Here is a 26,112-nt window from a genome sequence, read left to right as displayed (position 1 = left end):
CAATTAGAGATTAATTTGGCAAACAGTTTGACATCTATGTTTAATAAAGAAATCGGGCGATAACTGGGGCATAAAACGGGATCTTTCCCTTCCTTAGGGATGACCGTGATGTGAGCTTCTAAAGACTGGGGCGAAAAGCCATTTACATTAGATACATCATTAAAAGCATTTAGAAGAATGGGGCCAAGTTTTTCCATAAAAGCTTTATAATATGAAATTGAAAAGCCATCTGGGCCAGGACATTTCCCTAATGGGAAAGATTTAATGGCTTCTGAGAGTTCTGCAAGTGTGAAGGGAGAGTCGAGCATGTCACTAGTTTCTTGTGAGATAATAGGGAAACTAATATCCCTTAAATATTTATTTCTTCTAACCTAGAGTCTTCAGCATTATCTTAAGAGGAGGTCCTAATGTTATATATATGAGAATAGTTTTCCAGAAAGGCTCCCGCTATATTTTTGTCTGTGTGTTTCAGGGCTCCCTTAGTATCTTGGATCGAATGAATGTAAGTAAGATATCTTTGGGCTCGTAGAGCTCTTGCCAAAAGACGTCCCGGTTTATCACCCCATTGAAAATATTTATTTCTGCATTTTCTCCAGGCCAATTTCATTTGATCGTTCAGCAATTTATTTAGAGTAGATCGTTTATTTTGTAGCTCAACCAAAGTCTCCGGGGAAAAAAAGACTGCTTGTGATCGGTCTCCAATTTTTTTAAATGTCTAAAAGCAGAGCGTCCCTGACCGCCGCTTTGTTTTTTGAGAAAAGTACCTAGCTGTATACATTTACCCTGAATGAAACATTTGTGAGCCTCCCACACCGCCAATTTAGAGGTCTCGCCGTTATCATTTATAGAAATAAATTCATCAAGGGAAGACTCTAATTGGGCTTTACAATAATGATCTGTAAAAGTAATTTGTTAAACTTCCACATCCATTGTCTGGGAGGGGGAACAGCCATATTGATCGTCTTGGATAGGGCAAGTGACAGACTCTGATCACGCTCCGGTATATAAGAGTCATCCCCCCAGTCAAGAAACTTGTGACTAATAAAAAGATAATCAATCTGAGAGTAAGAGGAGTGGGGATGTGAGAAAAATGTATAGTCCCTATCGGAAGGGTGGAAAATACGCCAAGCGTCAGCCAGCTGGTGGTCATGACACTCCTTTCTGACCCTACGAGCATCCTTCAGGGACGTCCTAGGGGCACCAGTGGAAGAGTCTATTTGAGGAATCAAAGCCCAGTTCAAGTCTCCACCCAACACCACCACACCCTCAAGTTGATCCCCAATTCGAGAAAAGGAAGGAAAAATGGGAACTATTTGGTGCATACATGTTGACAAAGGTAAATAATTGGTTGGATATCTTAACTTTAACCAGTAGGACTCTACCTTCTTCTAAAATGGTCTTAAGAGAGTTCTGTTAATCGGAGGCGTTTAGCAAATAGAATCACTACTCCTCTCGTCTTACTGGAAGAATAGTTATTAAAAACACCTGTTGGATATTGGTGGTTATAAAATTTAGGAGCTATACCTTTCTTAAAATGGGTTTCTTGTATAAAAGCTACATCCACTCTGTCTATATGAAGTGTGTGTAAGAGGCTAGATCTCTTTTGCGGGACATTTAAACCCCTGACATTCGTGGAAATTATTTTTGCATTTTTCCATTGTCAAATCTTTTTCCGAGAGAGCAGCATTAGTTCAGGCTTTTCAGGAATCTGGTAGAAGAATTCACATGGTGACAACCATTCTTCTTCAGAGTGTATCTGAAATAGAGCTTTGATGGGTTGAGAAGGGAGGGAGGAGGGAAAGGAAAGGGGGGTAAAGGAGGGGTAAAGACAGACAGAAGAGACATAAAAAAAAATAAGAAAATCATTACAATTACAATTAAGTAAGGAGGATCTGTAACAATTGAAATTGGAGACAACCGTCATATATACCAGAGGAGTAGGAAATCACACTCCCTGGACGAATTTTACAGGACGGAGTTAAGTGGGGTAAGGGGAGGGTGTCGGGGCAACGCCTGCCAGGCATTAGTGTGCTTAGGAGAGCAGAGAAAAAAAAATATAAACTCTGCTTGTATAATACGTATGGAGCAACTGAATATTTTTAAGCTAAAATGTAACAAGTACATAAAATATGTGCATATGGGAATGTGAAAAGAAAGGGTAAACCATTTTCTCTATTAAATTGTGACCTAGATCTATAACCATTTCGAGGCAACAAAAAAAAAAGAAAAAGGGGGGGGGGGGGGGGGATGTTAACCTAACATTTCTAGGTACAATTTAAACAGCGTAAATATGTAATGTCAGGTGAGCACTTAACCTGTACCAGGAAGGAAAAAACTTCCAGGAATAGACTCAAGGTCGCCTATTTAGTGGTCTAGAAAAAATACCTGTGACCTATGTAACATATAGTCTAGGTCAACACATATAAAGCAACATGGGATAAAGGAGCAAATATGAACTGTAGATAGTGGCATTATCACCACAGTCCCTCATTTCAAGTCCCCTCCTGTTCCTCAGGGTTGTCTGATGGGCGGGATCTCCTATTTCTCGAAATCTTGTGCCAGGTTTTTTGATTTGCTGAAGGGAGTGATGTCAGCAAAGATGTTGGATTCTGCCAATCCGGAATGGATAGCTTGGGAAGGTTAAAACTTTCACAAAATGAATCAATTTCCGAATGGTTGTGCAGAGCGAAAACTTTACCCTCTAGATTCACTTGGATACTCAAGGGAAACCCCCAGCGAAATCTTATGGAGTATTTCTTATGTTCATCAGTGAGGGGTTTCAATAGCCTCCTTTGTTGAAGGGTGGACCACGACAGGTCTTGAAATGTCTGAATCTCATGACCATTGAATATTAGACTTGAAAGGCTTCGAGCTTTTCTTAATATTGCTTCCTTCACTGTGTAGTAGTGGAGTCTACAAATGATGTCGCGGGGCTTGTCAGACTGTGCACCTCTTGGCCGCAAGGCTCTATGGGCACTATCAAATATAATTTGCTCATTTGGATCTGCTTCCAAGAGTTCATTGAAAATCTTAGTGAGGTCAGCTTTGAATGAGGCCAACTGAGATTGAAGGGTCTCCTGTATTTTAGTTTCAAGTGCCTGGAAATCTGATTTAGTGGGTAAAGTTTTTAAATGTGCTAAGATTTCCTCCAGGTCACTTTTGTCACGTATGGTTGAGACCGTTCTAGAGGGCGACTCTTGTTATGACCCCCGCATATTGGAACCGGTTAGTTGAGACGAATCTGGAGTAGTAGCTAAAGAAGCTTTACTAGAAAAGAGCTGGTGAAAAGCTACTTGTGTTGTGAATTCTTTCACTTTCTTTTTGAGTTTTCTTTAAAGGAGTTTTCTTATCCTTCCCCATTTAATCCCCTTGCATAATCATTAATTCACAATATGCGTTCAGAAGTTGCTTTACATAGGAAGCCTGGTCCTGCGGCACCCCGAACCCCCTTCCCCCAGGGGGGACGTGTTATTCAGCCATATCTAAAAAGGTGGATCCGTTGTTACTGGATGGCACAAATAATGCATCAACTGCCCACTTGGAAGAATATCACAGTTTATCTATATGTCAGTCACATAAATTTCAGGTGCTATCCAGTATGCTTGAGTTTTACTGTGGAGTGCAATATGAAAATCGGCCACTAGATGGAGATAGAGAGCAGATCTCTTCTGGCATGGAGCTACATAAAGAATTTGGGTTTCTTGCTGGATTTAACCTTATTGTCTAGGGTTATTTTGCCTATGCAGGCTGCAATCAGATTAAGCAAAAAAGCCACCAGAACTCTGTATATAATTTAAGTACTGATTGCAAGTGGACACTTGCGTGCACTGCCTTATTGAGCAATGTGTTCTGACGGGGATGTTTCAAGCCACTTGGAGGATCAAAGCTCCGTGTGAAATGACTCTGGAGCAGAGGTAACAGCAAGAGGAATTTTTATAGCCTCCGTTACACCTCACTCTGTTCTCTCAGATTCTTCCTTAGCAGAAAAGAGGTCTAACGGGTAGAGGTATAGCTAAATTAAAATAAACAGCCCAGGGCTAGTGTAATGTAATGTAGTTTAGTTTTCTCCCAAGTTCGGCCGGGACTTTAGCGCCAAAACTGTTAGGCGATCAGATAAATGGTATTGCAGACCAGGATCCAGATATAAAATGGTCTGGTGAGACTTTGGTACTACAGCTATCCGATGGTATTAATTAGGATCTTGTACTGGTGCCTAAGATCCAGGTGGGAGCAAAGTGAAGTTGTTCAGCGACAGAACACTTAGAAAGCTCAACCGTCCAGCTTGGCTGCCAGGCCACGCCCCGAAAGCTTTTTGGTTTTAACAATTTCTCATAATGTAATCATTTAAACTGTGGACGAAGGTCTTATCCATGATTATCTATTGTAAATTAAGCAATGCAATTTATTAAATGTATTGGAGTAAATATTTTTTTAAACATAGTCATTTTATTATTGCTATGTGATATACACAGATCACTGCATTTTTTAGGCCTCCAAAACACCATGAACTCACCAGATATCTGCATAAAACACCGTTGTATTTAAATGGTGGAGGGGCAGGATTAGGTTTAAATTTCATGCTGTGACATTTCATTTATGCTTTTCAACAAAGCCAGTTCTACTTCACCGGTACAGCATTCTGAGTATTCTGTTGTTTATCTGTCAGGTCACCAAAGTTGTACTGGTGAAGCTACCCAAATGTGGAGATTTTTATTTCGATGTTGACTTTTATCCTTAATATATTTTTCATCCATAGTCTCATACTCAGCTACACAAATGAAGGAATTAGTTGAACACAAATCTTAAAGTACTTAAATTTTTATTTAGGAATCATAACATCTTAAAGACAACAGGTTAACAATTATACACATTTACACTACAATTTTAACCATTTTCCCAAAAATGTATGTTTTCTAAATTTACTAGAATGCTTTCCTCCAAAATTCCACAAATAAAATACTGAACTAGGAATTAGCAATAAAACTGGAAACCAATTTTTTTTTTAAAATTGTTGTGATTATTGAGCCATTAAAGCTAGTCACCATACAACACCACCACAGAAGGTAAACTTCCCAACACCCTATGAAATGACATTGAAAAAATTAAACAAAAAAATATGAAAAACATTCGGGTATTTCTCCAACACATAGGATTCTAAGGGGCCAATTCAATTGGGCCGCGTTATCCTACGAATAACGTGGCCTGCGTAGTATTACCGTTAGTGCGTTAATTTTATCGCTGATTTTTGCTCGCACCTCTCGGGGCTGCAAGTAAAAATATAGGTTCAAATTACCGTATTAAAGTTAATAGTATTATTGCCGTGTTAATCTTAGACTAACGTGGCCGAATTGAGTCGGCCCCTAAGAGGGAAAATGAGTATGCTATTGTCTGCCTAACTAGTATTATCTTGAGCTCATACAACAAATATAATCATGTAAGTATATGAAGACAAAGTTGCTTTGAGCTTATATTAAAAAAAAAAAAAAGTTCCTTCCTACGCTTTAGTGCCCCGGTCCTTGGTAAACTTTACTTTGTTACTTGGTTACATTTCCAAGGCATGGAAAAAGACTGGTAATTCTAATACACAAAGAGGTGACATATGCAGTAAAAGAGATCGATCTGTAGTTTAAAATAATGCTTCTATTACCCAAATTCATGGATGAATGTATTTATTCCCAGATCAGCAGCTTTTCAAAATAAAAAAAAACCATTTAACATTAACTATTAAAAATCTGTAGTGAAATAGAACACGGACATTTGACTGGTGCAACATTCTGTATATCAGCTTTTATGCACATGTACACAGATGATACTGTTGTGAATTCACACAGATCAAAATATCTACTCTTAAAGATTTACTGCAATTTGCTTTCCCCCAGGTGGAACAATGGATAACTCAAAATAACCTGTTTTAAACTCCAATAAGAAAAAAGTATACATGTTATTTGGGACAAAGGTGAATATTGCAAAATGTATTATAACCTGATCTACTGATTATTGCAAAGTTCAACACAAATCAGTGCCAATATTTGGGTTTATGGCTTGGTCCTAGCCTTGTGTTTGGGTTATATTTTACATATTTATCCCTTGAGTTTTCTGGACAAATAACCCAAATATCTGAAAAACTTCTTAGCCCTGCACTTTACAGCACTTATGAATGAAGATGTACATCCAAACACCAGTTAATGGTTTCTAAACTCAATAAGAAATGTGGCTGCTCTGCCTTCTCCTATCGATCTCCCTATTTCTGGCACAACCTATTGGAGTCATTTCAAAGTGCTGCCTGTAAGATCTGTCAAAACTTCGGTCATCCTGTTCTATAAGCATGTTAAAGGTTGTAACGCCTTCTGTTTGCAACAAGGCCCCGATTGTATTTGATGCATCTAGGACATACTTAAATCGGGAGAAGAGTCTCAATGATTTCTTCCTTGTAAAATATTAATAAATAATACATTAAAGGTAATTCCACTCAATTCTAAAAACTCAGAAAATATTTTAACTTACTGTAATAATTACATATACTTCAAAATATGACTTCTACCCTAAATCAGCAGTTGGAACACTCCTTAGCAACATATAAACATGGAAACAAACTGTGGACTGTGACAACTGTTTTAAGAGTTACATAGTCATCCAACTGCGATTTTGGTAGAAGTCCCAAACTATAAAATTTAAATTTTTAAAAAAAAACTCCTTCTAAAATAGTTAACCTTGAGAGAAAGTTAAGATTTTACTGGGATGGAGGCCCACCGATTCCTCTCTACTTAGCTGAGGCCAACCGGTTTATCCCTGCAAAATACTTCACATGTACATGCTCTTGTGGCTGAAGGAGATCAAGCATTGGCCTATGGGACGTCCTTGGCACCTTCCAGGCACACTTTATATGGAAAAGTGCATTTGTAAGAATATTTTGGCCAAAGTCATAAGAACATTCAAAATGTACAATAGTGAAACATGTAATAAAGACAGACTACATATGCCTGGTTTACTAAAGTTAAATATCTGGCAAGAAAAGGCACCAGATAGACTCTGCTAGGAAACACTGCTAGGGAGGGCACTTACAAATGATTACAGTTGGGGTAGATGTCATAATTGAAAAATAGGTCTATTTGGTTCCAAAAATGCATTTAACTAAATATTGTAATAATTAAAACAGCTCATTCATATTATGCAACAAAATAAGTGATTGCATCAACTCTTACACTTCGAAAAAAATAATAATTTACTTGCAATAATCAACACTTGCATCACATCACCAACAAGTCAGAAATGCAATATTTGCTTTCAGAAGGGAAATAAACCTGACAGTGGAGATATACAACTAAACAAAATTGAATTAGTAATTTCCTTCATTTGTACACAATCTACATTATATAAAGATTTATAGCATCATTTCTAAACAACTCAATTGGAAAAGCCAAACCAGACTGAAGTGACTAATTGCTTGTCATATTTACAATACCTGGATACAAAGACATGCATTTGGTATGTTTATAATTACATCCATAAGGTCTGATTCATTAAGAAAAGGCAAAAAAATTAGTAAGTTTTCTCCTCAACAAAACCGTGTTACAATGCAAGGGGTGCATATTAGTTTATTATTTTGCACATAAGATAAATACTGCCTGTTTTTTCATTAAGCACACAAATACACTGACATTAAAAGTTGCTTTAGAACATGCCCTTCACCAACTATAAATCTCCCATCACCTTTTAATTTTGCCTCTCCCTCCAATGCAACATGGGTTTTGCCAAGGTAAAAAAAGTTACTCATTTATTTTGCTTTACTTTCCTTAATGAATTAGACCCGTGTTTTTCAGTTGATCCTTAAATAAACTAGCAATCTATTTTCCTTACAATGGGCAATAAATACCATTATTGGCACACCCCCTCCATTGACAGATCTTGACGAAATACTGTTCACACTTTCCCACAGGCATAGTTCTATAGACTTTGGGATATATGGAGTGCTTATAAGTAGGGGGGGAGAGTTCAGAAATGGAAAAACATGGCAAAAGGTCAGGAGAACTGCAACAAACCAATGCAGAAGAAACTGCATGTAATATGAAATCTGAACCCTGACCTAACCGCCTTCAGTCCCCCACATAGGCCAGCACTGTCGGATCACATGCTACAGTTAGAGTAAGATCACACATGATCCGGATGTGTCAATCTGATGCTTTTCACCTTTCATGACTTTCTGATGGAATTAACCTGGACTCAAGAGCCCAGGTTATTTAATCAGAAAGTCACATTCGTTGTAGACGGATATCTATAATATGAAATGAGTTGTGATGATGCTTGTGATGTATCTGCATGATCTAATAACAAGGAGTCTTTATTACCCCATTAGTCTCTATCTTGGTTCTTTTCTAAGGAAAAAAAGGCAACAAACTTTAAAGCTATAGAATTTATCTAAAGTAGAATAGAAAGTACTCATGTGGACACAAACCTGTCGGAAGAGCTAGCCAGCCCCTCAAAAACAAACTAATGTTAATCAAAAACAACAAAACCAAATAGCTTCCCTTGTCCTACAACAGACTTTACACAAAACTGGGGCAAAGGGGTCACACAGATGATTTTTGCTTAAAATAGCGATAGCCCCCAAGCTTCAAACTTCTATATAATATACTTCTATCTAAATGTATACAATGTACAGAAAGATATCCCATAAGAACCAGACTATGACATTCTCAGATTAGTTTGCTGTGTTTTAGGTTCTATCAGTGCACATGGCATCACTCCAAAGTAAAACAAAATGTCTATACCAAAAGTGGGCATAACAAGAAAATGTTAATAAGCCAAGAGACATGTTTGCCCCACTTCATGCAACGTCATTAGTTATTTGAGACCTTAGATATGGAACATTATTATTCACTAAATATGTATTAAAAAAGATTTGGAAATGGAACTGTGAGATTCTTATAAGCGAAAGATGACTATAGGCACACGTGTGATATCTGGTTGAGGCTGCCTGCAGCATTTAAACATAGCTCTATAAATAATATTGTTAAAGTAACAACACAGCAAAGGCCCTATTATACATTCCCCTCTGCATAGGCGGTTTTCTTCTTGCGGGGTACTTGCTAAAGGAGTTTGTCATGTTTTGCTTGCGGTGAATCCCAGTTGTCACCGATATGTCATGCCTGACAAGCGGGGAGGCGGAGAGAAGTCAGGGACTATCTGTCTGGGAGGAGAGAATTCTGCAAGCGATGTGCATCTCTCAGCTAGCAGGCTGCAAAACTTCTACTAGTAATGTCTGAAAACCAGCCAACCAACCAGCTTTGAGAGCTGAATCCAATATTATATATTGGGCCAATATTATAGTTTGAGCCTATAATACAAATTATATTTATATCCATGTTTCAGAAGAAGGGACTGACAATCAGGCTTAAGGAGGGAGATCTTGCTTAATGTTCAGATTCTTTTTTTGGTATATATCAGACATAAAAGGATGAGAAAGTCAGAAATTTGTATAAAGATCTTCAGTTCTTCAGATGTATTTATGCATCACAATTAGTATACCGCACATTAAGAGTATCTGGCTTGGGTTTCCTAAAAGAAAAGAAAATGAAAACCATTAACAAATATTTATACATAGAAAACAATAAAGTAAGTAATAGCTCCAAGACTCGAGGACCGTTCCTAAAAGGAGAATAGGAGATAAAGAGTGGAATTCCTACACCAAGACAAGGGTGGAGAAAAAGGTAAACAGTAAATACTCTAGTCCAGTGGATCCCAAACTTTCTCAGTTCGAGGTACCCTTAGGATCTCCATAATTTTTTCAAGGCACCCCTAAGCCAAAATATTTAGAAAAAAGTCCCCTGCCCTGCTTACAAATGGCCCTTGCCGAGGCACCCCTGTGAGATCGCCGTGGCATCCCAGGGTGCCACGACACACAGTTTGGGAACCACTGCTCTAGTCCAAGAGTAGGGAGCTCAAGTCCTCAAGAATCACTATCAAATCAGAGGCTATTGTACAGGAAAGAAGGAAAGAATATGATGAATACATGAACCATTTATTGCTGGATTATACCACATATTCTAAGATTTTCTCTTATAATACTATGTCCACTATTTATTTTTAACAGACAAATAGGGGGGTATTCAATTGTTAGCGAGATGCGTTAAAATTTCGCGCTCGGAAAAAGAAAAAAAAGCGCTTGTTTTTTCCTGTTCGAGCGCGCGTTTAAAAAAAAAAAAACCCTCCATTCAATTGTTTTTTTGCATTCACCCCCTCGCGCTCTATTATTGGTCCTAGCGAGTTTAAAATGGTTAAGGCACTCATTTTACTATAAAAAAATAAAAGTAAATTAATGCAATCAAGAATGGCCCCAGCACTGCAAAGGAGATTGGGCCCCTACACTGCAATCAAGGGCCCCCACACTGCAATGAAGAAGGGCCCCAGCACTGCAAGCAACAATGGCCGACCCTGTACAGCAGAATTAAAGATTTTACAAGGAGGTACATTTTTTGAAATTTACAGACATTTGAACACTGGCCAAGCATGGACATTTGTAAGGTACAAATATTTGTGGGACAGTGGGCAAGCCGGACCTTTCTTCGAAGGTAAAAATATTTGTTGGGACTTTGCGTAAATGAGTGTGTGTAAGTAAAGCATCATAAAACTGAGGATTTCGTCCATGGTGATTTTTTTTTTTTAATTAAAATCTATGGTGTACATGAGGGTGTTTACTGTATTTCTTGGGGTTTTATTATTTTTAATAAAGATTTGTGGTTGGAATGAGGGTGTTGTGCTTTTATTTAACATTTTGCTTTGTGGAACTACAGATCACAGCCAGCCGTGGGTGTAAGAGCATGTTGGCACTTGTGGTTCTACTACAAGTGCAAACATGCCCTGGGTGCTATGGGTACGCTGGTGCTTGTAGTTAGACAAGTAGCAGCATGCCCTACTATTTAGGACAACATGGCTGGCTGGGAAATGTAGTTCCACAAGTAAAAAAAAATTTTTTTGTTTTTTTTCATACAAAGTCCCCATTTATTACCCTACTACCCACAGCCCAGGGGTAGTAGGAAGAGCCCTAGTGCTATCGGCACTGGCCTGGGTGTCCCTAGGGGGGTGGCCCGCTTACATTTTTCAGCGGACCACAATCCCTAGGGAATCCAGGCCAGCACTGAGCAGTCTGTGGGTGTTTAGTCATTATGGCCGTGGGACCCAAACTGCGTCTCCCCCCCCCCCCCTTTATAGTGCCTATCACCCCGGCTGGTTTGCCTAGTGCTGGTTCAATTAAATTAGGGGGAACCCTACGTCAAATTTTTCACAGATCAATAGCCTGCCAGCACTAGGACGAAGACTAAATAGAGTGGGGAGCAATTAATTTTGCTTTTAATAAAAAAATAAAAAAACATGATACTTTTTGCCACAACCACCCCCTCCCCCCCTTAAAAACAAAAAAATAATATAAAAAAAGTTTGAAATACATGCACCACTATGGTTTTTTCTATAGGGGGAAATTTCCAAAAATTATTAATTATTATACACGGTTTTTTAGTACTTTTCTTTTTTTAGGTTACTTTTATGAACTTTTACACCTATTTTCTCAGTTTAATGTATATTTTTCTTAACTTAATAAAAAATGTTTTTCTTTGAGCAGACCAAGGAGGTGCGAGATAAAACAGCATATTTGCCTTTTTCACACTCGGCGTTAAAAAACAATTGAATAGCTTTTTCCGCTAAGGGTTCGCAGCCAGCCTATACTTTAACATTGACAAACGCTTGGAGCACGATAACACCGTTTCGGTAAAAAACAAACAAAAAAAAAGAATAGAATTGCGTGAGAAGTTTTCGCGCTCGAACATAAGGTAAAATAGCGAAAAAATGACTTTTCACACTCGAACTTCGAAACTCGCTAACAATTGAATACCCCCCATAGAGTGAAATGTTATTTTCCATTTTTATTTTAGATCAAATATTGAAAGATTTTACAATTTCATAAACAAACATACCAACCATTTAACTTACAAACAAGTAGCACCGAAGTTCACATGCACAGAACTCCAAAGCAGTAGACTTAAAATCATTCAATGGAAATTAAGATTTAGTTAATCAGTCACAGAAGAGATAACCAGATGATATTTGCGTAGACAAATTTGATAGAAGTGAATGCTCCTTATTCCCATTTGAAGGTCATTAAGCTGAATGGTCCAGTACGAGACAACCTTTTTACTATATAAATATAGGGTTAAGACAGTGACTGACAAGCAACAAGTCCACCCATTTGTGGAAGCAGAGGGATTCATCCGCCATCCATGTCCTTAGCCAATGTCAAACAGGTTGCTCTTGCAATCACAATAACAAATTATTGTTGGTTTTATATGAACCACTACAGTAACAGAGGAATGTTTATGCATTGTGAACACGTTTTAGTTAGCAAACAGGTCACAATAAGGAGGGCACTTTGGTGGGTGGAATCCCTAAGGCCTAGGGCGCTGGGGGTGTTGGCCTCCACCCAAATGGTTATCGTTACTGTCAGGGCTGGGAGCTAGCATTTACAGAGGCTTCTTTGCTACAACTTAGATTTCTGCATTTTTATGTACAATATAGAAATTGCAGCTCCTTTGCTAGTTATAGAAGTATACTGGGGGATTTTTCTCTGTGTTTCAGGATAACCCCACCCTTTCCAGCACCTGCTATGAATCTATAAATTGACTGAGCAACTTCCACTTCTGTTGTTTCTTTGCTAAAATTTATTAAATAAAGCAGTATCCTCTTTTTCACCACATGTCTTTATTTGGTTTAAGGTTGTGAGTAGGTATAACTTGACTAGAAACTGGAGAGCAGGACATCATCTGCTAGCCAAATTATGCACATAAGCACAAAAAAAAAACAAAGACAAACAAAAAAAAACAAAAAAAAAAAACACACACACACACGAGAATGAGGTCAGATACACCATTATAGCAATATTTGTCACTGAAACAAGACAGGTGGTGATTCAGCTGTTCGCATTATGTGGGATGGATAATCTAATCAATGCCGTGGGCCCAAGAGGACTCTAGGTTTTAACAAAAGCAAAGCACTACAAAAAAAGATTTATAGTATAAGGAATTATCAAGAAAATAACTGGTTTTTGTATACGACGGCCATGAAATGGCATTCAAATATGAAAATTATTTACAATAATAATTCAGTAGTTATTAATTCAAGAGATTTCAGACTGGCCTTTCTAGATGCCGCCTTACTCAGCAAAAGGCTTTCTCAACAGGTTGTTTTTTATGTTTAAACTCTGTAATCTTTCCAGAAGCCATGAAAAGAAATCAGAGCAACCATACCAAGTCTACAGAAAAAAAATCTACTCCAATGAACACGCTACTGTATATATATATATATATATATATATATATATATATATATATATATATATATATATATATATATATATATATATATATATATATATATATATATATCACAGGAATCAGTCCTTATGTTTAAAAACAATAATATAAATACAATACTATATTAAAATGTAGGTCTAATTTCTGTAGAGTTCTGGATAAGTTAGGTATGAGTCCTTTAAGAAAACACCAAACCGTTCGTCAGGCACAAAGTAATAGGCATTTCTTCTGTTGCTTCCGGTAGAGAAAATTCAAACTATACATTTATTAGAATTTGCATAGTGCCACCAAAAATACACATCAAACCCTGCTCAATGGAGCTTACAGTCTAGTAGTCTAAAATCCCTAACACACAGAGACAAACTCACGTGGTAGGTTAATTGGCTTCTGACAAAAATGGACTCTACCAGTATGTTTTTGGACTCTGGGAGGAAACCGGAGGAAATCCATGCAAAACGTCAAAATATTTTACAAACTCCACTACTATTAAGTTTACATCAAAGGGTTTCAGATATCTCCCTCTAAAAGTTCAATTCAAGTGTTGAACAAACTTATTCTAAAGAGGTATTTAACACATACACACACATACATACACACACAATATATATTGAAGTGTTCCGCAAAATATAACAACAAAAACTAACTTTTCACAGACCTCACTTATCTGCCATCTCCAGACTAATGGAAAATAACCTTATAAATGCCACAAATGTGAAATTCGATTAACATTTCATGCAATCATGCAAAAAGGAGGCATTGCTAAAGAGCATACTAGAATGAAAGAATGTTCTGAAGACAGAAACTAATGCAGACCTGCAATAGCTTTCAGAACATGCACAGAAAAATAAAAAGATAGAGATATAGCTATATATTGAATAAGTGGTCTCACCCGCTTTTTTTATGTTTTTTACAATACCAAATCAGCAGACCAATACAGCATACAGCAGCAATAGCAATGGTTACTCCTTAAAAGAAGGTAAAAAAAATTAATTGAATTTTAAATAAAAGGAACATGTTACTGATAACAATGTCTGGATCATAAAATACCCTTATTAGGATTTTTCTTTCCTTATTAATACTTTCCAGCATCTCTTACGTTTAACCACACATTTTGCATCAAATACTGTAAGATGTGTAAGTAACTGGACAAATATCCTCTTTTAATTTCTATGGAAGATGTAGACGTATGAGATCCATTATCTAGTAAGTTCGAAAAGCCAGAAAGACAAAAATGGTATTTTTGTACTTGTGTTAAATCCTTTTCTCTGAATCCAATGGTGGACACTGGGGTATAGAGTGTGGTGATGGGACTTAATTACATAGCTGAAAAGGCAGTGACATCCCTCCCACTAAATATGCATCCTTGAAGTCCATGGGCACCATGAACTCATCCCGCTCCCTGCTGTTGGAATACTGACCTCAACGACTAAATCTTGAACCTGTCTACCTGCAACTGAACATTTAAGGATGATGGGTTCAGTATAAGTAGAATGGATATGTTTGGTTTCTGGGTAAGGAAGAAATTTTAGCTTAAACCAAATCCTTTCTCTTGTTTTGGAACATGAATAACTACTCCCACAGAAATAAGTGATTGGATGGCTTCTCTTAGGGCAAAATCAATTTACCCTGTTTCCAGGAAGACCACTGTGAAAAAGTGTCTGGGCAAGGATTTCAGGAGATCTATTATGTATCCCTGACTTTCAATGACTCTCACCCAGGCATCTGTGGTGGAACTGAACCACTAGTCCCAGATAAGAAACAGATAGCACCCCCACCACCACAGGAGTTCCTGGATGGGCAGCCTGTCCAACATGCTGAGGGCTTGGGAGCTGGGCATCTACGCCCAAGCCAGTCTCTCTCTCTGCAACCCTCCCGGGGAACAGAGAACTGACCCCTTGCCTTCTTTCAGGGACAAAAATAAGTGAACCCTTAGGCCTAGTAGCATTAACACGAAGAAAGACTGTTCTTCTCTGTAGCCTGGGCAAAGATCTTGTATAGTTTGGGACTGAACAGGACCTTCCTACAACAAACACACCAAGGTCCTCTTGGACACTACATCTGCCTCCAAAGACAAGAGTGCAGGATGTGCAGAGACTGCAGAGGGTAAAATTCTAGCCCCAATGAGTCCCATATCAATGGCGGCTTCCCTTAGATACTGCGAGGCATCATGGATATGCTCCTCCAGAGTAAGCAAGTCTGAGTTTGGTTTGTCAGACTCCACAACCTCTGCCAGTTGCTCCAACAACCTCTCTACCGTGTTATTCACCAAAACTGAAGGTAAGCTTTGTCTATGGGAGGCCCCTGCATTTATAGAATTTTAAGAGTGGCTTCAATTTTCCGATCCATGCTATCCCGTAAGTAATTCAGAATCAGAATGGTGGTGGTTTTGAATAGGCGAGCTATGGGAGCATCGCTTTTAGGTGGGGATTCACATTTCCCCTTATCCTCACTAGGAAGAAGATAACAGGACTGCAATCTGCATGAGAAACAAAATATATGGTTAGGTCTGACCCACACTTCACAAAGTAGGTACTACAACTGAGAGGATGAGGGAAAGAACAGTGAGCAGTCCGGAATATCCCATTGCTCACTGTCATTCATTTCTAGTGTCCGTCTGACGGCTCATCATTCCAGGAGGAGCAGTGAGCCGCTTACCTGAATGTCATGCACCTCCATTGCATGGTGCCGTTGTTGGTTCTGGCCCAATGGCACTGAAAAGGACTGAAGTCAGCCAATGGGAGTAAAGATGAGGAGGAGTTTAAGCATTTGCCGGTAAATTTAAAGTGCCCAGGCCTCTGTTACTGCACTCTATACCCCAGTGTTGAAGTGTCCACCATGGAGGATTGACAAAAAGTTAAACAGCTGCAGCTATCAGGTGATGATTTATCACTGAGCATTTTCCCTTACAACTATTGTAAGGAGAACTACTAAATGGGGAAGGGGGGAGGATACCTGGATCAGTGTGAGGAAAATACAGGGGGAACATAATTTAGTATTTTTTTGCATTTTTAGGTACGGTACTCCAAATTACACAGTGCCCCAAACCTTCCGAATAAGAGTCCATATCCGCACAGAGAAACTAGGTACAGTACAGTTTGTGGACAGCTCAAAACACATCCTTTATCTTGCATTGCTCTCACAGCTGAGCCCTGTTAATCTAAATCGCCTTGCTTACACAGAAATATCATGCTGCTGGAAATAATATTGTATAATAATCCCTTCATTTAATAAAGACATTTTATTAAACATACAGTACTATGCATATTACAATCATATTCTTATACAGCAAAGCAAAAGGTTTTAAAAAAAAACAAAACAAAAAAACAAACACATAACATGAGCGAACACTAACAGATGAGCTGTGACTCTACTCTATCAGTGAGGCGAGCTCTCCACATTACCCACAGACAGTTTCTGCTACAACTATAATGAATCTCCCCTATGTGAATATGACCCACATTTCATTATTATTGTATCATTAAATAGTTTTACATTATATACCGCTCTCCTCACCTCTTGAGCCTTTTGTGTTACTTAATTTAATATTAAAAACCTGCAGCAAAAAAATACTGCCTCCAACCTCTGGAAATACCAAGGGGAGGACAGATTGAAACAGCACTCAGTACTCCGAGCAGCCTCTGTACATCCCCTACACCAAGCCACCCCTTTTTAGTAGCCTAGAGCGGCGGTTCCCAAACTGTGCGCCGCGGCTCCCAGGGGTGCCGCGCGCCAGCCATAGAAAAAAAGAAAGAGCACAGAAACTTACTAATCCGCCGGGACCCAGCAGCCTCCTCTCTCCCGCAGCTGTCACTGAATATCTACGTCAGTAACAAGCTGCTGCGGGAGAGAGGAGGCTGTTGGGTCCCGGCGCTCGGCGGATTGGTAAGTTTCTGTGCTCTCTTTTTTTTCTATGGCTGGCGCGCGGCAGAGGAGTGAGAGGGAGCGTGACAGCTGGGGCAGAGAGGGCGACAGCTGGGGCAGAGAGGGCGACAGCTGGGGCAGAGGAGTGTAACAGGGGGCAGAGGAGTGTAACAGGGGGCAGAGGAGTGTAACAGGGGGCAGAGGAGTGTAACAGGGGGCAGAGGAGTGTAACAGGGGGCAGAGGAGTGTAACAGGGGGCAGAGGAGGGGGGACATTGTGAGAGAGGGCAGTGTGAGAGAGGGCAGTGTGTCTTGATGCAGAGGGGGCAGAGTGCCTGGATGCAGAGGGGGCATTTTTGCATACAACTAAATAAGTATTTCTGTCCTGACCTAAATACTTATTACAATTTTTTTACCCAACTACTTCTAAAACAGGACTGCTCAGTAATTATTTTGGAGGGGTGCCTTGAAAAAATTTGGAGACTCTAAGGGTGCCGCGAACTGCAAAAGTTTGGGAACCACTGGCCTAGAGCACTTACATGAAGAAGGAAGACAGCAGTGGCAGAGAGAATGATTAGCATGCTGGCCTGGCTATTTAGTATGCCAAGTAACACACTAATCGCTGGAACCACATAGGATTTCTGCAGCGATCAGAGGGGGTTATTCAAACTCTGTATAGAACATGTATTCACTTTTAGTCTGTGAAAGCATTTTAATTCATGTATACAAAACAATTTAACATGTGTACTAACAGTCTTTTATTAATCAGGAAATATATTAACCAATAACCAAAGAGTAAACTTGCACAGCTAAATAATATTCTGAATAACTAATTAAAACACAACAAAGCCCATTCAAATAATTTGCCAAGCACAATGTTGTTCACTTACCTATGATGATGGGGGCATTGCTTTCTAAAAGACATAAGAGGTACAATTTATTTAGAATATCATCATTACTATGGGCTACAACTCAAATATGTGAATGGACTTATCAGGGGCGATTTAAGGAACCCAAGAACCTGTGCTTTAATCATCTAACTGTCAAAATGATGCTTACACAGTTAAGAAGGGTGTGTAAAGTACTGTAATCTGCAAGGAACCCCCCCCCCTAAAGTTCAGAAGATGAGGTATAATACATTCGCATTGTCGCTATAGACTCTTATGCTCCACGACTTCTCTCAACCAGCTTGCAAAATGAAATATGAAACATTAGTATTCATTTTGTGATAACCTATGCTTATACTTTGAAATTGGGTGCAAATAATAGAAATGGTTATAAATACTATACAATTAACAAGCTAACTTCACAAGAAATTAAAGAACTTTCAGGTTAATTATAATCTAATATGCAATTATAGACACCTCTCTATCAGCAACAAGGATTTCTTAATGTGACCGAGATGGTGAAAACTATTTATTCAAAAATATGCACTTATTTAACATGTACTGTAATCAAAGGAATGCGATTCAGTAATGGCCCAGAATATATGTTGTCCCAATAGTGACAAGCAGACCAACAAAAGGATTTGTCTCGCTAACATTCAGTAACCAAGGGGATATTGTAACAATATATTAAGGAAGGATATCAGAGGGCTTTCGATAGCCTGTGAAAAAGACAGGTATACAAATTAAATTATTTACTTATAGTAGTATGTTATTTTTCTATTTTACATAATGTGCAATGATGTAAAGTTGACAAAGATAGACAAAGGAAGGCATAGAGATCCTATGATTAGCAGATAACAGATGTCAAAATGTTGTTTGAAATTTGAAAAGTGGATACAGTCTAGGAAGACAGTGCCTCAGAGGATCATTTCTGAAACAATCAGGCCTTGCAGGACCCATTATCTAAGGATTGGTAATCACATTGGTCGTTCCTTATTTTTGCTTCATAACATAGTTCTATGGTATTCCTTATATCAGGTCTGATCTTGTGACAGGAAATTTAGTTGATTAATTAGGTGTTTCTGTGAATTGTTGTTGTTCCATTATGTGCTCAAGATTATTTTCTTTTTTGTGGTTATTTCTTTTGTATGCTCGATTGCTAAGTGGATACCGCTAATTAACTGCCTTTTTATATAGGTAGGTAATGATTGTAAGAATGTGTTTGAATTTTGTGCGCAATACATTTATACATCGTTATTTGTGTCTTCTTTGCTCACACCTGAACACTTTGAGGTGTAAAGATATTGTTGAGCATATTTACACAACTAAATTGTATTTATGTTTTCAACAATTTCTAAACCTTGGCAGAGAAAAAAAATGTCTGAAAAGCCGAATTTCCTGTAATTCTATCCAATAAACTGAGATCATAGCAATTAGATCTTCATCACAAAGACCATCTGAAACGGAGGCTACATTGGGCTCGCCGAAACAAAACGGTTGAAAATTGGAAAAACTTAGCATGGTCTGATGAATCTCGATTTCTGCTGCAGCATTCAAGTAGTAGAGTCAGATTTTGGTGTAACCTGAATCCTATAGCTTTGTATCAACAGTGCAGACTGGTGGTGGTGTAATGGTGTGGGGAATGTTTTCTTCTCATACATTAGGTGCCATAAAACAAATTGATCATTGTTTTATGGTGCCCAATGTATATGTTTATCAGCATACATGAGTATTGTTGCTGATGAGTGCAGAGTAATATCAGGGGGACCCCACAATTTCACGGAAACCAGCAGTAGGCTGGCAGCGCTAGAGTTAATAGTGTTTATAGGGGGGGGGGCATCCCACACTTTCTTTTTTTATAAATTAAATTCATCTATTTTTTTTTAATAGTATACAGCTCGCAGGTCCGGTGGCTCTATAGCCGCAAAACCTGCTTGCACTCACTCAATGCCGTGTGATTGTCACCATTTTCACGGTCGGCAATCACACCGTCGGTATTTTATGTGTTGGATTTCTTACATGTAGGCATTTAGGCTGTCTGTATTTTTTGCATGCCAGTGTTTTGACATTAAGTATTTCCTACTTGTCATTATTTAAAGTATCAGCATTTAAGGGTCAGTATTCTTTGTGTCAGTATTATTTGCGTCTGAAATTAGTACCACACCCGCTACCCAGTACAAGAAAGGTGTAACTAATAAAATGTCCACTTAGAATATGTACACATACATATTTTTAGGTGAACAAACACATACCTTAGCTTTAGCAATTGGAGGAACAAAAAGTACTTACTTGTTGTACAGAACTGCTCAAGTGTGGACCAGCTTTTGCCTGAGCAAGTTATGGTATTTTCTTTATTAGGATCACGTTGGTAACCGTGTTTGCAGTTGTACTGCACCGTCGTACCATCGAAGTAGTTAGGTAGTTTGGCAGATTTTTCATCAAGCTCCGCATTAGGAAATGTGGGAGGAGGATTACACACAACTGAGGAAAAAAACAGCAGTTCATTCAGCAAGCTACACAGTAATTAAAATACTATTAATAAAAATAAGAAATGCAATGGAGAGAATTCAGACATTATTAATGACAGATTTATTAATAAAAACAGATGGTTTCAATATTGCAATATAGTATATTTTCCCATAATCACTAAGCTAAGCATGTCTTAGTGGTATACACAACATGTACAAGTCAAGAGAACAATGTAGTCCCTATTGTAAAACAGAAGGATGTTAGAAGACATTTAGAAGGTTCAGTCCTGTCATAAACTATCCAAAACTGCATTCTGGTCAGAAACTCCACACACACACACTTTGCTATATTGTGATTAAAAATTAAATTTTTGTAAATATAATAACAGATCATTGGAAAAGTGAAGTTTCATATCCAAACAGGACACTATATTTATACACAAACACACACCACATCTTATCGAGAAGTTGTTAAATAGAAAGTTACAGAAAGTAGTATTTTTTTTTCCCTGCTGTGGAAAAAAATTCAAATCAAATTAAAAAGATAGTGATGAAAGTTAAAAACTGAAAAAAAAAAAAAAAGGAACCCTTATATTCATCTTGAAACTAACATGAAATAAATTCTAAGCTACACTAAGCTCCGAGTTGATGCTATTAAACAGATTAGATAAATGGAAAACCATTCGAATTAATGCCTTCATTTTAATATATTGGACAGTGATCTGGTTAAACTTTTGTTCAATATACAAGGAACTTCATCACCTCTTCAGTACGGCCTAATAATTGTTACTTTGGCACAATAAGGCCCAAAGAATTTGTTTGCACCGCTGTCGGTCTAATGAATTCTTGTGAGCACACTTGCATAAGAGAGGAAAGAGTCTCATATGCTATGAGAACTCTATAACAAATTCTGCATAATGTATAAGAAAGAATTTTTATGTTATTGGACTTGTGTATATTTGCATTGAAATAATTTAATTTCATTTAAATACATGTTTGTATAATAAGAGCACTGGCCCTTTCAGGGTTTTTATTGTGGTTCATACAAGTAGTTGGTTTTGTGATGTATGTGTGCAGGATCCACCAACAGGTGCGCCAATTAGGTATGTCCGGTTTCTTTATTACTACATTTAAAATGAGGACCAATCGCTTGTTCAATCCTTCTATTGATAGTACTTTGCAAAACCAACAGCGCTAACTGTTGCACTCCTGGTACCAAGGACGCAGCTATAAAATAAGATTATCCATATACAAAGGATATAAAAAAATCTACACAGCCTTATTGAAATTGAAGGTGATAAAAAGCCTGAAATAAAGAGAAATCACGCCAGACCCTTTCCCACTTTAACATAATCTGGCCACCAATAATTTTCAATTGAAAAATAAAAACATTTTTTTTTATTTATTTTTTTAGGAAAAAGTGAACATTAAAAGACCTACAATACTCGGGTTGCATGTGTGTATGACCTTTCAAAATGGAACTCAGGCGGCGTTCCAAGTAAATCAATCATGTTCAAATGTAATTACCATACACTGTCAGCGTTGAAAGGCATTGTGATTAAACCCAAATGACTTCAAACATGTCTAAATTTTACAATAAATAAAAATACATTTAATCACCTCAAACCATGTGGGAAAATGTCTACTGGTCTGAGGAGACCAAGGATGAACATTTGGCTTTAAATCTAAAAGATATGTTTGGCACAAACACAATACCTATGAAGCATGAGGGTGGCTGGACCACACTATAAAGCTGGGACAGGGGCTCTAGTCAGGATATCTCCAAATATCAAGATACTATTGCACTAAACCTGTTGGCCTGTCAAAAAACTGAAAATGAAGAGGAACCTCACTTTCCAACATGATCATAATCCAAAGCACACATCCAAGGATTGGCTTCAGAAAGGGAAGATCAAAACACCTGCAATTTCATAGGGGTGTGTAGACGCTGCATGTTGTACACCTGTTTGTATAACAAGCTAACTGATGAGACATTTTTTTATGTCTTTTGATATTTTAATAAAAATTATATAGAGCAAGCTTTTTATTACAATCTTTTATGTTTGAATATGATGCTGGACATTACAGCTTAGTCAACAGGATTTAGGGCTAGATTTACTAAAAACTGTGTTGCCCAATCAATTAGAGCTCCAAACCATCACATTTACTATAGGGCTGTTTGATGCTGGAAAATTGTTTAGTGTAAACCACCAGAAAAAAAGGCAGGTTTTATTTATATTTATACCTGCTTCTTATAGGCTAGATGGTTCAAACTGCTATCTTGCCTTTCAGAACATAAGAGCAGGCACCACTGATTTGTGAATTATGGGGGCAACCAATAGTTATTGTATAACGTGGTAACATTTGTATTTAAACTTATGGAGAAAAATTTACGTTTTCATTATATAAAAGGGCAAAATTATTTTTCACTATATAAAAGGGCGCAATACTATTAGATCACTAATAGTGACAATATTTATTTATTTTGGGGGCAACATATTGCGCCCTTAATATATGGAACATTCATTTTGTAGCTTTATATAATGAAACATTAAATTTGCCTCCATAAACAATTCTACATTACTTTTGCCACCTTAATCAATACATAAGGATTGCTGCCATAATTCTTAAGTCAATGTTGCCTCCTTTAATGTCCCAAATCACAAGATAACTGAACCAGCATCTCACCTGTCACAACCACCTCTTTTTTCTTGAAGTTTCTCAAACCACAGCTTAGTAAATCTGACTGTTCATACTTTTATCATGTTAGAAATCAGGATGGCGATCTGTAATGAGGCGCTATCTTAAACTATGGTTTTCAAGCGGTTTGGCCTCTAGTAAATCTGAGTTTCAAATCACCGTAAAAAAGCAAACCGCCCTTTAGTAGATATAGTCCATAGTATCCTTTTGCTTTATCTGTAAGCTATGGTAAAAATTCCAGGTTCTCAAAAGAGGGACAGAAAATACATTCTTTGAGATTTATACACTGACCACTAATGCAAATGTACACAGTATTAATCTCAGAATAACTGAACTATTTCCGCAATTACATTTAAAGTTTGTCGTCACAGGAACACATGTATCGTTCGTTACATGTATTAATACATATGTACTGCATCGGTCTAGAACATGACTTGAGTCCTGACCTACAAGCTTTAGATCAGGCCTGTCCAACCTGCGGCCCTCCAGGTGTTTGTGAAACTACAAGCCCCAGCATGCTTTGCTAGTAGACAACCAGTTGATAGCTGGAAGGGCATGCTGGGGCTTGTAGTTTCACAACATCTGGAGGGCGGCAGGTTGATAGGCCTGCTTTAGATTGTCAAATACAGAAATAAAAATGGTTACCAATGAACCCAATCTAATGAACTTCAAGTAACTGCAATGTGTGGGAGTATATTAGCTAGAGTCATTTAGTGACAATGCACTTACATTTCAGTCCTGCCAATCACCATCATCTGAAACTTTAAGTAAGGCTGGGTACACACTACAGGTTTTTCAGACGATTATTGGGCCAATTACATGATAAACGACCGTTTGGCCCGACATCGCATTAGTGTGTACCCTGCAACGATGAACGATTATCGTTCCAAATGACATCGTATCGCTTCACTTGATTTGTAAACCAGACTAAAAATCTCATTCAATGATGGAACAACGTCATTCCAATTCTGCAGTGTGTATGTACTCACGACCGACAGTGTCCATAGATCTCTATGGAGTATGCAGAGTCATGATCTTCTCAGCCGATAGTTACGTCAGATGAAGAGCACAGATCTGAAGGTAAATTTTGTAAAATGTATTTAGTGTGTACACATGAATCGGCATGCTGATTGGGATTTTTTTTTCCCCCTCAGTCGTTGGTAAAATCGTTATCGATATCGGATCGGGAGAAATTTTCTGTAGTGTGTACCCAGCCTAAGGCAATGAAAAGCTTTCCATAAGCATCAGAATGCTCATTTTGTGTATAACTTTATGTGATGCATCTCTGTCCACATAGCATTAAAGTATATACTAGCAAAGTGACCGGATCCCTGCCCATCACTGCCATGACACAAAGATAACTTTGGCAGCCATATGCACAGATCCCTAAACCATCCTCCTAAACAAAGTCTCCTTAACTGTTGCTACAGTTTAGTGGAGTTCCTACTCTTTCTGCAATAGGGACCCAGGTCGCCAAATGAAAGCTTGGTCACAAGCTACATTCTGCCCAGCTCCATGCATATTATCCGTTTGTCTGCAGTACATCCTACCTGCTGTGCCGATTGCCTTTCTTACATGAGTGTGATACATAGAGATGCCGCACATAGAAGTAATCATGAACAAACTGGTGGGGTACAAAGTGGTTCGACAATGAAAATGCTGACATTAAAAATGATGATACCATAATTTTGACAGTAAGAATGTCAGCACGTTCATTGGGTGGACAGGGTTAAAATGTCAACATCGTGATATTGACAGGTTGTAAAGTTGACAGTCACAATATCAACATAAAGCACTACATTTAAAAAGGCAATATTCCCCCCCTCCCCCCACCAAATAGCTGAATCAGCCCTAGTGCTGCCAATCTAAGCTAGTACTAGCAGAATCGGAGAGACAAAAAGCTTAAAGTTCCCCTAATTTCACTATTACCAACACTACACTTTGCCAGTCAGGGCTGGTGGCACTATGCGAGGTCCCCCTGCGATACTGTCAAACCAGCCCCAGGCAGGTCAGCACGGGGCTGAATGCTCTGGTGATATTGGGTCCAACTCCAAAAAAGTGTGGATCCCCCTCCCTAGGTGTACCCAGCCCTGTGCTGATAGCACTAGGGCTCTTCCCACACCCCTGGGTGGTGGGTGTGGGGTAACAGTAATTTAATTAATGTAAAACAAAAAAAAAATTGTCCCTGGTACACTACAGGTCCCAGCCATGGCCAGGCTGCCATTAACTGTATGGGCCTACTGGGGCTTGTAGTATTACAAACAGCAGCATAACCATAGCTGCTAGGGGGTGCTGGCATTTGGGGAACCACAAGTGTCAACATGCCCTGGAACCCAGGGCCTGCTGGGACCTGTAGTCACCCAAAGAAATGTAAATAAAACACACAAAAGATAAAGATTAAAGAGATTACTTTAATTGAAATAAAAACCATCACAGAACATTCCTTATTCAGCAGTTTCAATGGTTTAATAATACAAAGAAGAATAATAATAAAAAAACAACCTGCACAAACAAGATCTGCTCTGCTCCAAGTTCTATCTGCTTGACATACTCTGTAGTTTATGTTAGACTTCATCACATACCTGCAATGAAACAGCATAAATAACATTTTAAAATATTATAAATGTTTACAGCAGTGCTCATTTTGAAAATATTTATTACTGTCACAATGAATACTCAAGGGTATATTTACTAAACTGCAGGTTTGAAAAAGTGGAGACATTGCCTATAGCAGCCAATCAGATTCTAGTTATTTATTAAGTACATTCTACAAAATGACAGCTAGAATCTGATTAGTTGCTATAGGCAACATCTCCGTTTTTTCAAACCCGCATTTAGT

At 38.2% G+C, this 26,112-nt stretch overlaps 1 protein-coding gene across 2 annotated transcripts in view; it reads right to left on the bottom strand.

Moving 5' to 3' along the window:
- Window positions 1-4,804: 4,804 nt before the first annotated feature.
- LOC142138999 (C4b-binding protein alpha chain-like) overlaps window positions 4,805-26,112 on the bottom strand; it is a 64,580-nt gene continuing 43,272 nt past the window's right edge. The window contains exons 13-17 of one of the 2 annotated variants that reach the window (XM_075196213.1): window positions 25,776-25,855; window positions 20,395-20,586; window positions 18,109-18,132; window positions 14,248-14,323; window positions 4,805-9,555 (exon numbers count right to left, since the gene is read on the bottom strand). In XM_075196213.1, the coding sequence (XP_075052314.1) occupies window positions 9,504-9,555; window positions 14,248-14,323; window positions 18,109-18,132; window positions 20,395-20,586; window positions 25,776-25,855 (424 nt within the window). In that variant the 3' untranslated portion in view covers window positions 4,805-9,503. The remainder of the gene's footprint in view (window positions 9,556-14,247; window positions 14,324-18,108; window positions 18,133-20,394; window positions 20,587-25,775; window positions 25,856-26,112) is intronic. The other variant, XM_075196214.1, reaches the window with a different exon arrangement.

This window comes from Mixophyes fleayi, chromosome 2 (genome assembly GCF_038048845.1).
Source record: "Mixophyes fleayi isolate aMixFle1 chromosome 2, aMixFle1.hap1, whole genome shotgun sequence".
NCBI classification, from domain to species: domain Eukaryota; kingdom Metazoa; phylum Chordata; class Amphibia; order Anura; family Limnodynastidae; genus Mixophyes; species Mixophyes fleayi.
Note: the sequence above shows the minus strand (reverse complement) of the source record. Positions and strands in the feature narration are given on the sequence as shown.